The sequence below is a fragment of the Idiotropiscis lumnitzeri genome, chromosome 13 (genome assembly GCF_059441095.1).
Source record: "Idiotropiscis lumnitzeri isolate Australia: NSW breed Sydney's pygmy pipehorse chromosome 13, RoL_Ilum_1.0, whole genome shotgun sequence".
Classification (NCBI taxonomy): domain Eukaryota; kingdom Metazoa; phylum Chordata; class Actinopteri; order Syngnathiformes; family Syngnathidae; genus Idiotropiscis; species Idiotropiscis lumnitzeri.
In genome coordinates, this window is record NC_142403.1 from 4916677 (window position 1) to 4932649 (window position 15973).

The 15973-nt window shown below is 39.5% G+C and overlaps 2 protein-coding genes across 2 annotated transcripts; both read left to right on the forward strand.

The window, feature by feature from the left end:
- The first annotated feature begins 1281 nt into the window (after positions 1 to 1281).
- Positions 1282 to 8466, forward strand: ttc22 (tetratricopeptide repeat domain 22). Its single transcript, XM_088314125.1, has 8 exons — positions 1282 to 1723; positions 3192 to 3492; positions 4470 to 4525; positions 4602 to 4717; positions 4839 to 4957; positions 5053 to 5214; positions 6279 to 6431; positions 6502 to 8466. Exons 1-8 carry the CDS (start codon positions 1461 to 1463, stop codon positions 7036 to 7038), a joined length of 1707 nt encoding a protein of 568 aa, XP_088170251.1. The 5' UTR covers positions 1282 to 1460; the 3' UTR covers positions 7039 to 8466.
- Positions 8467 to 10107: 1641 nt separating this feature from the next.
- LOC148324090 (cornifelin homolog) lies at positions 10108 to 12288 on the forward strand. The gene is made up of 4 exons (XM_088313338.1): positions 10108 to 10232; positions 10832 to 10902; positions 11316 to 11503; positions 11973 to 12288. The coding sequence occupies exons 2-4, from the start codon at positions 10833 to 10835 to the stop codon at positions 12099 to 12101; spliced, it is 387 nt and encodes a 128-aa protein (XP_088169464.1). The 5' UTR covers positions 10108 to 10232; position 10832; the 3' UTR covers positions 12102 to 12288.
- The last annotated feature ends 3685 nt before the right edge of the window (positions 12289 to 15973 follow it).

Consider the following 15973-nt stretch of genomic DNA (forward strand, 5'->3'; position numbering starts at 1 on the left):
TATTCTGAAATATGGATTACATTTTGTATTCTCCTACTATGCTTTGTCTGTAATTTAGTGGGTTAACGCGGGGTTACTTTGAGGTCAATAAAACCTTTACGACATGTGGCACATACCCTAATCCCTCTTTAATAGCGAACACATACAGACATTATCGTCTCTAATCATTATCTCCCCAGTAAGAACGATACTGTGTGTATTTGGTCTCCCTTCTCCTGTATGTTTTTTTCATGCCGTCATCCTGGTTACCATGATGACCACCATGGCAACGGTTTTTGAACACCCACATGCAGCTAGCAGAAAGTACTGCCCACAGATGGATGCTAAGAAACACACAATATGCAACTTTGGAGGATACTACTGTGAAATTCATCATAGTGTATTGCAGCAACAAATAAATCACATGACAACTTCTAAAAAATGACACCATCAGTTTTCAAGGATCAGAAGCCAGACAGCATCATGCCTCCATCATTCAGATGCCTTTCAAATTGTTTTGGGTACCTGGAGTACTTTGATATGCTTTGCCAGTAGTAAGCAACAGTGCTTTACATATTTTTTGCCAACACATATAATAAAATAATAGCAGGTTTTAATAGCAGCATTTTCCTTTTTACTGAAAATAAATGTCAGCTCCAAATGTCCAAATGGTTATCGGCCTCCTTGACAACTAAAAATAGGCCCTGAAAAAAACCATATCGGTCTAATTCTAGTATTTGTTATTGTGCTGGACCTACGTAGTTTACCACATTATTATGTTCCGCTGTTCATATGATAATAATGGACACTTTTAGCATCAGATGTAAAAATACAGTCTCGTAAAATGCGCAACAGCTGTTTTAGTTAGTCATTAATTGTCCATTCAACTTAGAGTACATGAAATTAGTCATGCACGTAAACGTGCTGCATACACCCTGCATGCTTCAGTCGGCCACTGGTGACAGTAGCGAACAACAAGTCACTCATAGATTCAAATACATTTTCACTTACAGCATACTCAACATTCCTGTCAGAATAAAAAAAGAGAGAATAAAGAACTTCATGAGTGTTCCAATTCAAAATGCCTTTTAAAAAAGGCACAGAATGAATTGTGCCATTTATTGCATGTGCTAATTAGAAAGGGTTAATTAATGGGATATTTTGTTAGAGCAGCCTCAAACACGTAATTTACAAAAAAAGGAAGAGTAGGTTTGCTGAATGCACCTTGACTTTTTGGGTCCGTATTCCACTTCCTGGTCACTCCCATGTCCAACCTGTTCAACCTGTCTGCGGCAGGTGAGTGCTGACGTTGTATCATGTCAAAGCAGCAGACTTGTGTGGGCTGAGCAGGATTAACTCCATTATTTTGCACTATTCAATGCCAACGCATGAAGTATCTTAATCTTCAGCCTTACTGTAGCCTTCCTTATTTTGCATCAAAGCCTATGTAGACGGAGAGGAGGAGGTGGAGGTGGGGGGGCATGGAAGAGGATAAAACAAAAGACATTGAGTCCCTGATAGATGACATGGACTACATTCCTGGTCACTTCCACCTGGACCTAAACCTCAACTGTGATCCCACTGGACCTTTGAAATTGAGACACAGAGACACTTATCTGAAACAGGAGAGTCTCAAAGGAGAGCTTGAGGCTGAAGCTGGATATTTACAGTATGCTGTTCGGAATCTGATCGGTCTGCTGGCTTTTCATCTCGACCACCTTCAAACTGCCGAGGAAATATTCAGGTAATAAACATGCATGTTTATTTATTTATTTATTTATTTTTAATAAAAAACTCTGAGTCAGCCATTGGACCATCAGCATCATTATGCTAAAACTGTGAATTAGTTTCACTGCATTTTGTCTTTTTCTTTTTTTTTTTTTTGTTAAAGTCGAAATTTCTTTCTACCCTCTACATTTCCTCAGAACAATAGCAATATTGTAACTTGACACCACATTTGGAGCCACGCTTGTGGTTATATCAGACATTGTTAGTACAGAGCACAGCACAGTTGAGCATGTTATTTGCACCAGAACCTTCCATTCGACAAGTTTGAACCTCCCTCACCCTCAGATAGGGAGGAATCACACCACAACAAAAATACAGCACATCCTCTAAGACCCAGGTTCATACAAGACACCACACAGTGACCACAACGTGGCAAGCAACAAATAGGAGTTGGACACTTGCATACTTCAGAAAATAATAAAATCTCTAACGATCAGACATATAAAGCGGAATTTTGTTATGATGCAACTAGAATATAATTTTAATATGATTATAAATCGATGCAATCGTAATTGCAAATCTGTAAATACTTGGAGTGTGCAATCCCTCCACCAAATTTGATCTAATGCGGCTTTCAAAATGTGGGGTGCGAAACGATTCAAGGACGATTCGGAATAATTGGATTCGGTACATCTCGGTGGGATTACGATGACGCCACACTCAGTAGTTTTGTTGCTGTAACACACTATTAGGTGTCTAATGTTTAACACTTTAGTGAATGTTACTTTAACATAAAGTAGTGTGGATGCACTTTGCTTTATGGTGCTGAATTAACACCAGCAGATTTGCAGCACAGACTACACTCAGTGGAGTTAATGCAACACCGACATTCTGTTTTCAACACTCTCCCAGAAATTTTAAAACTGTCTGATTTGCAGTGTACCATTTGAATGATGAGAGCTGACAATAATTGAAATACTCATCTCAGTAACATTTTTTGTCTTTCAAAACAAAATTCAGTTGAGTACGTCATTAGCGTTATTGGTCAAATTTAAACTCTCTAAAAATAAACCTCACATATGAATGACCTTGCTCATTTGTCTGTTTTGAAAATCGAATGTGCAAGTTGAGTACAAAATGTTTCCTACTCCTGCTTCAAGGGATGTTGAAATGTAAAAATGGTATTATCTATCATCTGCGATGCTTCAAACAGCATATATAAATCTTTATATTTATATTATACAATATAACTTTTTAGTTCAGGAGAGGATAAGTGGCTTGGAGAATGGATGGATGGATAGAAATTAGGTTCACTAATCCATGTTATTATTGTATTAAAGTTCTAATGTCATACTTCTGTCACCATTTGCAATGACAACAAGACACTATTGGTATCGATATAACAAACCTGACTTTTAATCATTTCTATCAATTTAATTTTCCACTTTTCCTTGACCTCTATGTTGCGTATCTCGGACTTCTAGAGCCATTTGTAAAGAAGACCCGGGGAACCTCAACGCTTGGGCCAACCTTGGCTATGTGTACGACAAGCTGGGAAGAGAGCTGGATGCCGGGGAATGTGTGGAGAAAGTTTCCCATCTGATGGGCTTAGACGCTGGCGGGCCCACGAAGGAAGACACCCGGCAAATGGCGGCGCGCTGCCTGGCAGAGCAGGCCTATGTTTACCCTTATGATGTGGAGCTGGAGAGAGAGGATGACTTGAGGGACAAACTGACCACAGCCCTGATGCTCTTTAACAGAGCTCTGGACTACGGCGCTCATCTGGTGAGGTGGAAACATGGACTTAAGAATGTAAAGGAGCATTTTTCAGACTCTAATAACAATGTATATTAATATCCTTTTGTTGGTTGTAGTGTTCCAAACTCATTGAGAAGAAAAAAAAATATCCTGCTTATTTTGATTGATTGGGTAGCAGGCTGCTCAGAAGTTTCAATTTTGGATTTTCAATTTTTCCTCAATGTCTAGTCAAGTTCAGTTTGAGAGTCTAAATTTGCCTAAAACACAATTAAAATTTTTAGACCACCTGATCAGAGTTACAGATAAATTTATTTTAGTTTGTTGTTTATTCCAATTGAAAATGACACAAAAAAGTGCACCTCCCCCCCAAAAAATAAAAATATGTTTGATTTGCTTTTAATGATTATTTTTTTTGTGTGCATTTGGGCGAGTCCAAAAATGGTTAGTGGTATCATAGGCAATGCTCTCAAACTGATTCTCAACTGGTAGATCGGGACCCAATTTGGGTGAGTGCGCACGAAAAAAAATTTCACTTCTCGTACAGCAGCGTACCAAGTTCTCACATGGTACGCCTTTAGATAAGTGATAGGAAATGTTACTCATTTGTTCGCATGTCACTGGTTTATTTTTAAAACAAATACAGACCAGCTCAGCCTTTGGTTAGTGGACATTATAGTGGACCGTAGGAATTTATACTGCACATGTATTTTCGGAGGCTGTTTTAAAACTAAAAAAAAAAAAAAAAAACACGCTCTATTGTGCATAACTTCTTTTAAAGTGGGTTGCCGCTTTTCAACAATGGGAAGTTGCAGCTCGCGGTTGACAACAATTGACAACCACCGCAAAAGGATTGTGAACATGAAAGCTCCTGATTAAGTTGAATAAAAAAAATAGAAACATTTAGGAAATGAATATCATGTCATTAATATATCAAATTGTATTTCAATATTGTAGGCTAAAATGTTTCTGGGGATGCCAAGATTAATTCTAACTCTGCTTTTCAGATACCAGTGGAGGAAAAAAGAAGTTGGTACTTTAAGATGGCGACTATTTATATCAGGTATAAAATGAACTAACTTACGAAAATGCATTATGGTACTGGAATAATGCAGTTTGTTCCTCACTCCTCCCTGTAGACTGGACGACATAGTAAAGACCAAAGAAGACGCTGAATACTCCAGACTCTCTCAATATAATAAGGGGCTCAGGCTTCTCGCAGAAACACTTGAATCGGAGAAAACACAACAAAAAGGTGAGCGCAACTTATCTTATCATATCATGAGAACTACACTTGGCTGTACAGAATGTACGGATGTTGATTGCTAGTTGTAGATAACTCGGCTTATTCAAGAATCCCCGTTTCTCGTTTCTAGCTCTCTCCTGGTGTTATGTTGGCATCATGTTAGAGAGACAGGATGAGTTCACCACAGTGCCCATGGCCATACACGACTGCGGCTACTCTGCCACCGATCCGTTATCCTGCTATGGAAATGCAAGTTCCACTCCACTGAGGCCCAAAAAGACCAGTTTGGATTAACATGGTCATTTTAAGCGTATAAAAAGTACATCTTCAAATCTGTTTTGCAGGCTATAAAGTTGGCCAATGATGACGCGTTCATCCTTAACGTGCTGGCCAAGCTGTTCTTCCTGCTGGGTAAGCATGAGATGGCCACAGGGATCTGCAACATGGCTCTCAATGTGCTGCCCGATCCGGAACTCAATTGGCAAGCTTACTGCACCCTTGCCAAGGTATCAAACAATGCCGGTACCACACTACACCAAACATTTTTTTTTTTAATATCGGACCAGATTAGGTCATGCACACTGAATAATCTTATGATATAAAATGAAATTAGTTTACAGCAGGGGTCATCAATCCTGTTCCTTGAGATCCACTGTCCTGCCCGTTTTCCATTTCCCCTTGCTGCAACACACCTGATTCAAATGATCAGGATCAGGTTATCCTGCTTCTGCACCTTGCTGGTTATCTGCTAATTTGAATCAGATGTGTTGCAGCAGGGAGAGATGGAAAAATGACAGGACAGAGGACCTTGTGGAACAGGATTGAAAACCCCTGCTTTAAGGCATATATTGAAAGAGTCGTCGATATAAACAAGAAAACAGGATATCTTCTTAAACTTTACATCTGCAATGAAATTTCAGTTGGGTGTCACGCACAACAACATAATATTGTCACTTGCTGCTTGATAGAATAGAAACACAAACTCCAATATAAAAATTGGTGGATGTCCTACACACTCACTCTACTGTTTCCATGGTAATGTGGCGCCACACTGCCAAATATAACATTGCCAAGAAGGTTCAATAGAACTGCCAAAGCCACAGCAACATTGTATTGTGGGAAGACACAGTTGAGACTAGAAATTTTAAACACATTTTGGAAATCTGCAAAGACCAACTGAAGGCAACTGGACTTTTCACTGGTGGATGAGCAGATTAATTGACCAGCCATGTCCTGTGGTAACAACAATTCCCATGTGACCACTCTCAGTGGACACACCCACCAGAGACATAACTGGAACACCCCAAAACTAAAATTAAGATTAGAACATCCCGTTTGGGTTAAAGGTCAAATGTCTTTGAGAGGCAAGTGCAGTTGTCACACTCCAAACTTTACAAAATAACCACCACTTGCATCAATGCAGAAAGAAATATTTGACTACAACACCATCCATTGAGTTGCATGGGTTTCACTTGCCCCTAATGCTGATGAATCTTTTTTTTTATGCTATGGCTTACATCCAGAACATCTCAGCTCATGAAATGATTGTAAGCAATTGTGATTCATTTAGATCAACACAATGCTTTACGTCAGGGACCTAGAAAAGGCCAAATGTGGGGAAGGTGGTGTGCCAGACAGACAATTGTTAACCGAGGCCCAGAAAAACCTGGATAAGGTCCTGGCTGTGCGCCCTTGTTTGAGGACTCACCTAGAGATGGCACAGGTAAGCCATGAAGTCGACTTTTTAAATAGCTATTTTTGGTCTTAATTATTTAGTTACCTTACTCCATTAGGTGTATTACTACATGGGTGTAGATGCACTCCAGGAGAGCCTTTTGGTGGATGAGGGAGCAATAAACAACGCCCTGGTGAGTCTGTCCCAGGCTCGACTGCACCAAATGGGAGACAGCTTGCCTGACCTCCATTTGCTCAAAGGACGCTGCCTCCTGCTGAAGGGCGAGGAACAAAACGCCGCAGACTGCTTCAAATGCGCTCTGGACTTAGAGAGAGCGACATGTTCTGACACCACGGCCTTGCGCTGCCTCCTCCAGGCCTTACTGGCTGTGTTCATGCAGGCGGGCCCGGAGCTCAACCACGTTATCACGCAGATGGAGCAGTGTTTGCAGAAGGCTGAGGAGAAGTACCCCGAGGATGTGGTGAAGGCTGAGCTGAGGTGCCTTTACAGGACAAACACCGCCGAGGTCACGGAGCTGTCTCGAGCGCTCATCAGGTCGGGACGACTGCAGCTGGTCAGGAGACTACTGCAGACTGTGGCTTCTCAACAAACGGCTAAGAAGAGAACATTATCGAGATCTCTCTCCTTTGCATGATGCAAAAAAAAAATATATATTGCAATTTCACCACTGACAAAGGAACTGCATTTCACATGACATGTTCAGCAAGGTTGTACTGTAATGAAGTTCTGCTTCGACTACAGGTATTTATACTGTGAACTCCCTATGACTAATAGTATTTTATTTCAGTCATGCATTTGCTGCATCTAGATTTAAAGCAGTATGTTGGGTGCTGTACATGTTGTTAACCAATTATAAAATTTGGTGAGCAGAAAAGAAATTCAACTGCTCTCATGCTGGATTTAAAAGGAGCCCCAATGGTGACATGGATGATAAAAAAAGTCAATGTTCCCTCGCAAAGTTTGGGAGATAACCAGAAGTGTTTTTTTTTTTAATTGTTTTTTTGCAACGGGAACAACTTATTTTTAATGCGCATTTATGTACTTCCGGGTCATTTTAGCACCACGTTGGAGATGCTTCTTGTGGTCAAGACTTGCCTCTTTTTTGTTTAGCAACTCGCTTCAGATGTCTTTTCACTTATTTTGAATTGAATATCTGAATATCAAAAACTGATTTTTATATCCGGAAGCTTATCCGGAAATACATACACATGCGTTTAAAAATAAAAAATAAAATTGTAATATCTCACAAACTTTGCGCCCATGTCTCCTTAGGAGCTAGTAGATTTAAATCACGTTGCATACAGCAGAGCTGAGGGAGGTTTGTGTGGGGGGGGGGGGGGGGGTCTATGTGGACTTATTTACATATAAAACAATTATTTTGCAATTTGAGTCCATAGATCTTCACAGATATATCTAACTGGTTTGGGGAGTACTTTTTTTTCCGCAATATTTTTACTAGCTTTTATCAATATATTCTCGTCTATGTTGCCCACAACGCCCTTCACAATCAGGAAAGCTTGACTAGAAAGAAAACAATGACAATAATATGAATTACTGACAATAATTTAGAATGCACCTTCTAATAAAAACAATGGGCTTTTATGAATAGAGGTGGCGCTGTTTTGGGTTGGTGTTGATTTATTTTAAATTGCTTTTTGGTGATTAAATTGTGATCTTAAAACGTAATTTTTCACAAATTAATAAGATTTGGTGTATCTTACTACTAATTACTGTCAATGAGTGTGAGTTGATGTTTCCATGATTTTATTTGTTTTAATGTCGCCTGATCTAAGATGATCAAATAAAAAATAAAAAACACACGTTATATAATTAGAACAAAATGAAATAATCATGTAAATATAAGGGTAAATATGCGTACAACTTTTCAGAAGACACTCATTTACCTGGAAATACAATATTTGAACCCTGAAAATTATTCATAATGAGTACTTGTGTAATGATTTTTACTGCGCTTTAGTTGTTTTTTTTTTTTTTAAGATTTTACAATATTATTATTATTCTACATTTACACTAATTGGCAATATCAACATGATATACTGTATTTTGTGTGAGTGTCTTTTTTGACTTTAGAAGAAGTATGATACCTTTCCCCATATCAGGTCACACTTACATGATACTTCAGCCAGTCAATCATCGTCATATCAGGTTGTAATTTGTTGCGCTTCTGTTAGATCGTATTACATTGTGTTCCAAAAAAAGAAACAAATGGCTTGGAGATCATCTCTAAATGATCTTACAAATGACAAATATTCACAATTAATATTGCAATTTCAAATCTTGCTAAGATGTGGCCATTGTTAATATAGTGCTACTCAGAGCTGACTTAAGGCCTGGGAGGAACTCCCACTCCAAGTATGCTTTACAGTTGTCGGGATGGACAGATCCCAAGTCAGCTGTGACAGGCTCCGGGCCCTGCTGGCACCGTGAACTCGATTAGATAAATAAATAATTAAATTAATGAATGAATTAATAAATTAATAAAGAAAGAAAGAAAGAAAGAAAAGGACGGATGGATAAATGTACGTCTTGGGATATGTCAGCATTTTTTGTCTCAACTGTTGGGTGTCCATTTACCATCACTATAATTTGTGACAGAAAGGCTAGTAGTGTAATTATTGTACTGCTATGTGTCAATGGCAAGGTTATAATAAAAATAAATAAAATAAAAATGTGAATGTTTTGGGGAAAATGATAACTAACGAAAAAGACAGGTCTGCTCACAAAACCAACAAAAACGAATGATAATCGTAGAGAATAGATCCTTCATTTTCGTCTTTGTAAGCTTTTTGTAATCATTTAAAATGTAAATCATGGCGCTGCCGGATTTACGACAGTTGTACCCAATTATAGGATTGCGTGCACACTGCACACTTGTGCAAAATCATTAATGTGTTCATTTTTTTCTCCAACTCTTTTCATTTGAGTAGTAGAGACAATAGGTCATATTAATAGTGGAGTCACTTTTGAAATGATTGAATTTGTGTCATTTTTAATGTCCCAAAGAATAGCATTGCAAGAGGGGTGTGTAGACTATAACCACAAAGTTTAACAACATTTACAGTATGTTGTGAGTTTCATCTGCATTTTGACTTTAGAAGCAGCATTAATGCACTGCACTTTTTGTGGACTTACTGCACATAAGTTTAATTGAACTGTTATGTTTTATTTGTTAATGGTTATTCCACTTTATTCTTAGTAAGGTAATAATTTTCTTTCCATTTTTTAATCTTTTTTGGAGTTTTTAATGAGCAATACTTGTTCCCTTTCAAAAGAAAAATCCCACTTGACAAATACAGCACGTTACAAAAAATAAAATAAAACTAAACTAACACTAATCATTTTCCCAAAAATTAAAACTAATATAAATAACAAATCTAGTCTTAAAACTAATTAAAACTAACTAATTTAGTAATAAAAAGTAAAATTAAATAAAAAATAAATTAAAATGAAAAATCCCACACGATAATAACCGTGCTCTTCGCAAACAGTTTAATTGCTGACCAGTTCCTGCCCTGCAAAATGTTCACATCCACCATACAATACAATTTAATCGGTTATTATTATACAGAGGACTGAAAATCTGGGGTGTCTGCAGGCCTAATATGTTCCAAGTTTTTCAAGACTGAATATATTGCGCGTCTAACGAGTTGGACACACCTGCATGACAAAACAATGGCCACTTGTCGCACATTGCTGCCATGTATTCAGGTTCTGCCGCATTTTTCAGCCAAGTGTTTATTGGACAAGAGCCTCCAAGTGTCATAGTCCTTTCTATCTTTCCCTGTGACAAGACGCAAGATCGATCAGGTAAGGAATATTTGTGTTTCTGATTCTTATTCATTTTAATTCATATAATGCAACTTCGGATTGTATTTGTAAACACACAAGATGAAAGCACAAAAACATTTGGAACCACCAGCAGGTGCAACGCGGTTGGCTTGACAGGGGTAATTTGCTGTCAAAATGTATTAAAAAAAAGAAAAAAACAAAAGAAAAAAGAGGACTAAATCTAATTGCAAGATGGTATCTTCTACTCCCTTTGTCATTGCGTCGCCTGACGCAGCTTGAAGCACAAAGGCCACAGGTCACACCCTTGACAGCCTTCGGGAGTTTTACAAGGAATTTTCTTTGCTAGTGCTGACAACTAAATATTAGCTTGAAATTCTTGTTAATCGAATAAGTGCCAACGCTGAATGTGCAGTGGTGAAATATTGCAGAGACAAAACTAGTATTTGGTCAAAGTTGCAAGTACTGCTGACTCTCCTATCTGATTCATTTAGATATAACATCGGAATTTCAAGATGTATACATGCATAATTGAATCTCATCAACTGCATCCTGAGCATGTGGTCAACCTTTGACATGTGCTTATTTACTTGTTGCCATGTCTTTTTTTATCTTTCCAGCATGTCTCCAAAACAGACTTTGACAGAATGGGACAGCGGCCTCCTCGATTGCTGTCAAGACAAAAGCTCTTGTAAGAACTATTTCTCACGTTAACCCCGGCCGGGTGTGAACCGCAAAATAAGCTTCAAGGTGATGGCGAGTGGATATTGGGCTATTTAATCATTTGTCTTATTGAGTTCAACTTGCAATCCATGTTGCAATGACACAATTTGATGTTCCGAGTTTACTACTCTTGTCGGGACAGAGTTGCGCCTTCTGTGTATGGGTGTGACTTGTCAATAATGAGCTACTTCTTCAGTCATCACATACTTAACACGTTTTTTGTTTTTTTTCTTCTATCTACTTTTGGCTTTCTCAAATTGTGTGCGTGCGTTCACATCATGTTTTTTTTTTTGTAACGACAAGCCAGAGGAGAGTTAAATAATATCATGGCGAGTACTATGACGATAGGTGTCATCAAAAGCAAATGTTGTTGTCTTTCAGGCTGCTACGGTTTCTTTTGCTGCCCGTGTCTGGCCTGTTCAGTTGCGGGAACATTTGGAGAGAACCGATGTCTCCCATTGTGTGACATGCTCAGCCCTGCTGTCTTGACAGCCTTTGGGATCCCTCTGTTTGCCCCCCCTGCAGCTTTGTCTCTAAGAGTGGGCATTCGCAATAGATATGGTGTCAAGGTAAAAACGCATGATGTTTGATTGTCACACTACAACTCCAGAAGTGCGAAAGGAAACGCATTGTTTTTATTTGCATTTATTTACAATTTAAGATTATGGAAATATCGCTACAGCAAATTTCTTGCATTGGTTAAATTTGCTCGTTTTATATGTCACGCAGTAGCCCGCATTCCAGCTCATATATTGCTGGCCAATGGTAAATCCAATTTTTGTCACAATGAGAACCAATAGTTTGGATTTAGTCAGCGTTTTCCTGCAAAATTTTGCTTTCTGCTCTTCCACGTCATTTGGCGGTGGGAGTTTGTGTCAGCCATTGATTTCATTTTCTGTAATGTCTTAACACAAATCAGCACAATGATGTAGGAAAAAAAACTACCACCTTAATGTTTTCTGTAATTATGTTATAAAGCAAGAACTTGTCATGAATTGCAATGGAAACAGTAGCAATAATAGTACTTGTTGCCCACAGGGCTCAATGTGCAACGACATCCTGTCCTCGTGTTTCTGCATGTGGTGCACCTGGTGCCAAATGCATCGTGAACTGAAGTTTCGCAAGAAAAACCCCACCGTCGTCAATATGCAGCCTGCACCTCTGTGATTGGTTCTCGAACCGAACCAAATGCAGGCTATGTGAACAAGTCTTCACTTTTTTTTTTCTGATGTGGATGTACTATATGTGACTACGTTGCAGCAGACAGCTACAAAGATGAGCATTATGGGTACCAGGTAACCAGGTTTATATCCACTTTCATGAATCAGGTATTATCCAATTGGTGTCTATAAAATTTTTTTAAAAAAAGTACCAAGTACTGTGCTAAGCAAAGTGTATGCAAAGAGAGTAATAACAATAATAATCTATGTTAACGACTTGTTGTAATATTTGGGCAACACTGCATTTCATACCATTAATCACAATATCAGATTAAACACTACCAGGTTGGTCTCTCTTTGACAGAGTTTGTGATTTAAAAAACAACAACGAAGTTTCTTTTTATGTATAATAATAAATCAGACTATCTCAGCACATGGTGAGTTCTTCAAGATTTAGGTTTGTGTAACTAGTTTTTATGTTTGGATCCTCCAGCAAGTCGACATATATTGTATTCTTTATTTGCTTATTGTTTGACTTCATATGTATTCAACCAACATGCATTTTGTAAGTCAAAAGACCAACTCCATCCACAATAAAAAAAACTAATAAATGAATAAGATTAAACCCAGTATTTTAACGCAGAAATTGTTGGGGGGGAGGGAAATATATATATATATATATATATATATATATATATATATATATATATATATATATATATATATATATATAATCGTCTGCCACAGAGATTTATACTTTGGGGTTAAATTGATGGCTCCCACCTTTCTGTGTGAACCTTACATATTTTCCGTGGTGCTTTAGTCTCTTAACAGTGGAGGGGAAAAACACAAAATACAGAAGCACATTTTAGACAATACAAGAAAAAAAAAACAATACAAAACAAGTGTGATCAAAATAAATGAAAAATAAAAACAATTGAAATAAACTTTCAATAGGACGTAGTCTTATTGTGTTGGTCATACTTTACTGGAATCCTTGAATACGAGCTGCCCCCTAGTGAATGCAAAACAAACTACAGTGAAATCTGCCCTTGCTTGCTGGACGCGGAACTATAAAGCTGTGTGAGAAAAGAGAAACACTTTTGATGATGGGATCCAAACCACACATTCTTGGGTGTTTAAATATTCAATCTTATTGAATTCTAACAGTCCTTCACTTTACAGATGAACCGCGGGTCCTTTTGACACGTGTGGTCCTTACTCAAAACAATGTGCGTTCATGTGAGGACAAGTAGCACTTCTCAAACAAGTTACTCAAGCAAATATGAAACAATTCCCAGAAGTTATTTGCAGAAATGCAATGGAGTAAATGTTGTTTGTGAACACTTATCAATGCGCGTGTGTGTAAGTGTGTGTGTGTGTGTTCTATCTAAAGTGCAGTTGAGAATGCTCATGATGTGCATTCAATTGGAATGTACAGTACTCGGGTAGCGGCTGAGTGTGCACTTGGCTTATAAAGGAAGGAAGCAAGTATGCTTCCTGTGTTTCTATTTTAACATGTGGACTATCACAAGTTGATAGGACGATAAAATAGATCATCTGTCTGACAAACGGATCCTGTTGGACACATGAACACATCTGAGCTTTCACTTCAACAGCGTTGGCAGTTTCTTGCATCAATTTGTACATATTGTGACTGTGAAAGGGGTCAACATTAATTTAACTCTGTACAGTCGTCGTTCGGATGTGGTAAGACATGCACGTTTCCAAGGCGCGATCGAATGCCCCCCCCCCCTCCCAGTGACCATAGTTACTAATTTATGGATTTGTGCACCTAAGGGCCCAACCAGTCTATCGTAGTCAAGTAGCAGATCATGGATTGGTCCCAAGTCAACCATGAGGGGTGTAGGTTAAAAAAGGAAACCCGATCCCTATCTGAGAAGTCATGTTCAATGTTTATCATTGCATCCACAGGCAGGGTTTTATGAAATGCATGCATGCACATCCAGAACTTTGCTCGACACACTCAGAATACAAGCAAGACCACTTCCAAGAAAAAGGAACGTTTTGATGAGCTTAAGGAAGGAGTTCAGAAAATGCCAAATTAAATATTTTTGAGTCACAAGTAAAGTAATGACACATAATACAAATAATGCATGAAAAAAAAAATTTTTTATTTGGTATAGGAGCAACAAACCCAGAAACTTGATGTCATTCCAAGACAACTAAGGCAGAGCTCAACATAGAAAGTGTATTAAGCCAGTCAGAAATGGACTCACAAAGCGAAATCTCAAACGTTATCTGAGAGGATTCAAGTATTTGAAGAGTTGGAGGAAGAGGAGCTGGTTGGAGAGCAAAAATATTGTGCGGCTGACAAATCACCAATCGCCAACAGGACGATTCGCACGGGCAGGACATTTTTACAGAACACCGGACATGGAGGGGAGACTAGACTCATCGACACTGGAAGAATGGTAAGATCTATAGGCTGGGGTTATTCGCTTTACGTTATTGTTTTAAATTTGACGCTCTGCTGTGCTGTAAATGCCACACAGCGAGATTATAGGTCCATTTCTAGGTCACAATTCTAAACGCTGCTTTATACCGAGTTTGTTCCTTCTTGTATTATGAATGTGTTTAGCAAGATTCTGGAAACGTTTTAAAATGAAATCCAATGAAAGAAATTTATTATTTGGAGTCATCATTAATTATTATAGGTTAATTTCAAGAAAATTAATTAATGTGCAGGACATGTTGAACATGCAAGGATGAACGAGCATGAGGTTATGATGATCATCAGGACCTTGATGTTTACTCACAATGTGTACTGGACTACATCAAGTTCTGCATGGAAACTGTGTCCCTGAACAAGACCATACGGACCTTCCCAAACGCGAAACCCTGGATGTCCAGCCAGGTTCGCTCCCTCCTCAAGGCCCGTGACACTGCCTTCAGGTCAGGTGACAGAGCCCTGTACAGTGTGGCTTGTGCTGACCTGAAAAAAGGCATTAAGCTAGCCAAGACGGACGACAAGAGGCGGCTGGAGTCCCACCTTGCCAGCAACAGACCACGGGAGGTGTGGAAGGGTCTACAGAGCATCACCAACTACCGAGGCGGAAGCATGACGTCTGTAGACCCGAGTGCGGCGCTGGCAGAGGAGCTAAACTGCTTCTTTGCTCGCTTTGACTCACCCCAAACGTCACACCCCGCACTCCATGCCTCAACTCCCCCTCACTCACCATAGAGGAACACGATGCGAGGCGTACGCTCCTGGCTATTAACCCCAGGAAAGCTACTGGACCCGACGGAATACCAGGCAAGGTCCTCAGAGCATGTGCCCACCAACTATCACATGTTTTTTGCAGGATCTTCAACCGCTCCCTGGCTCAAGCAGTCATCCCCTCCTGCTTGAAAACATCCACCATTATTCCTGTCCCCAAAAAGTCACCCGCAGTCCTCCTGAATGACTACCGTCCTGTTGCTCTCACGCCAGTCATCATGAAGTGCTTCGAGAGACTGGTTCTCCAGCACATCAGGGACTGCCTTCCTCCCACTCTGGACCCCTAGCAGTTTGCATACAGAGCAAACAGATCCACTGAGGATGCTATCGACACTGCTCTGCATGTTGTGCTGGGCCACCTGGAACAACAGCAGAGCTATGCCAGGATTCTCTTTGTGGACTTACAGCTCGGCATTCAACACAATCATCCCAGACATCCTCATCTCCAAACTGGACATTCTCGGCCTCCCTGCCCTCACACGCATCTGGATTAAGGACTTTCTGACCAACAGACCCCAGACTGTGTTGCTCAGCCCGTACACGTCCTCCACCCGAACGCTGAGCACCGGTTCCCCTCAAGGATGCGTGCTGAGCCCTCTCCTATACGTCCTCTTCACCTATGACTGCAGCCCGGCCCA

Coding starts and splice junctions, on each gene's coding strand:
- LOC148324090 (XM_088313338.1), top strand. CDS start 10,833: ATGTCTCCAAAACAGACTTTGACAGAATGGGACAGCGGCCTCCTCGAT. Junction 10,903..11,315: donor CTGTCAAGACAAAAGCTCTT/GTAAGAACTATT, acceptor GTTGTCTTTCAG/GCTGCTACGGTTTCTTTTGC. Junction 11,504..11,972: donor GCAATAGATATGGTGTCAAG/GTAAAAACGCAT, acceptor TGTTGCCCACAG/GGCTCAATGTGCAACGACAT.
- ttc22 (XM_088314125.1), top strand. CDS start 1,461: ATGGAAGAGGATAAAACAAAAGACATTGAGTCCCTGATAGATGACATG. Junction 4,718..4,838: donor GGAGAAAACACAACAAAAAG/GTGAGCGCAACT, acceptor TCTCGTTTCTAG/CTCTCTCCTGGTGTTATGTT. Junction 5,215..6,278: donor CTTACTGCACCCTTGCCAAG/GTATCAAACAAT, acceptor TGATTCATTTAG/ATCAACACAATGCTTTACGT.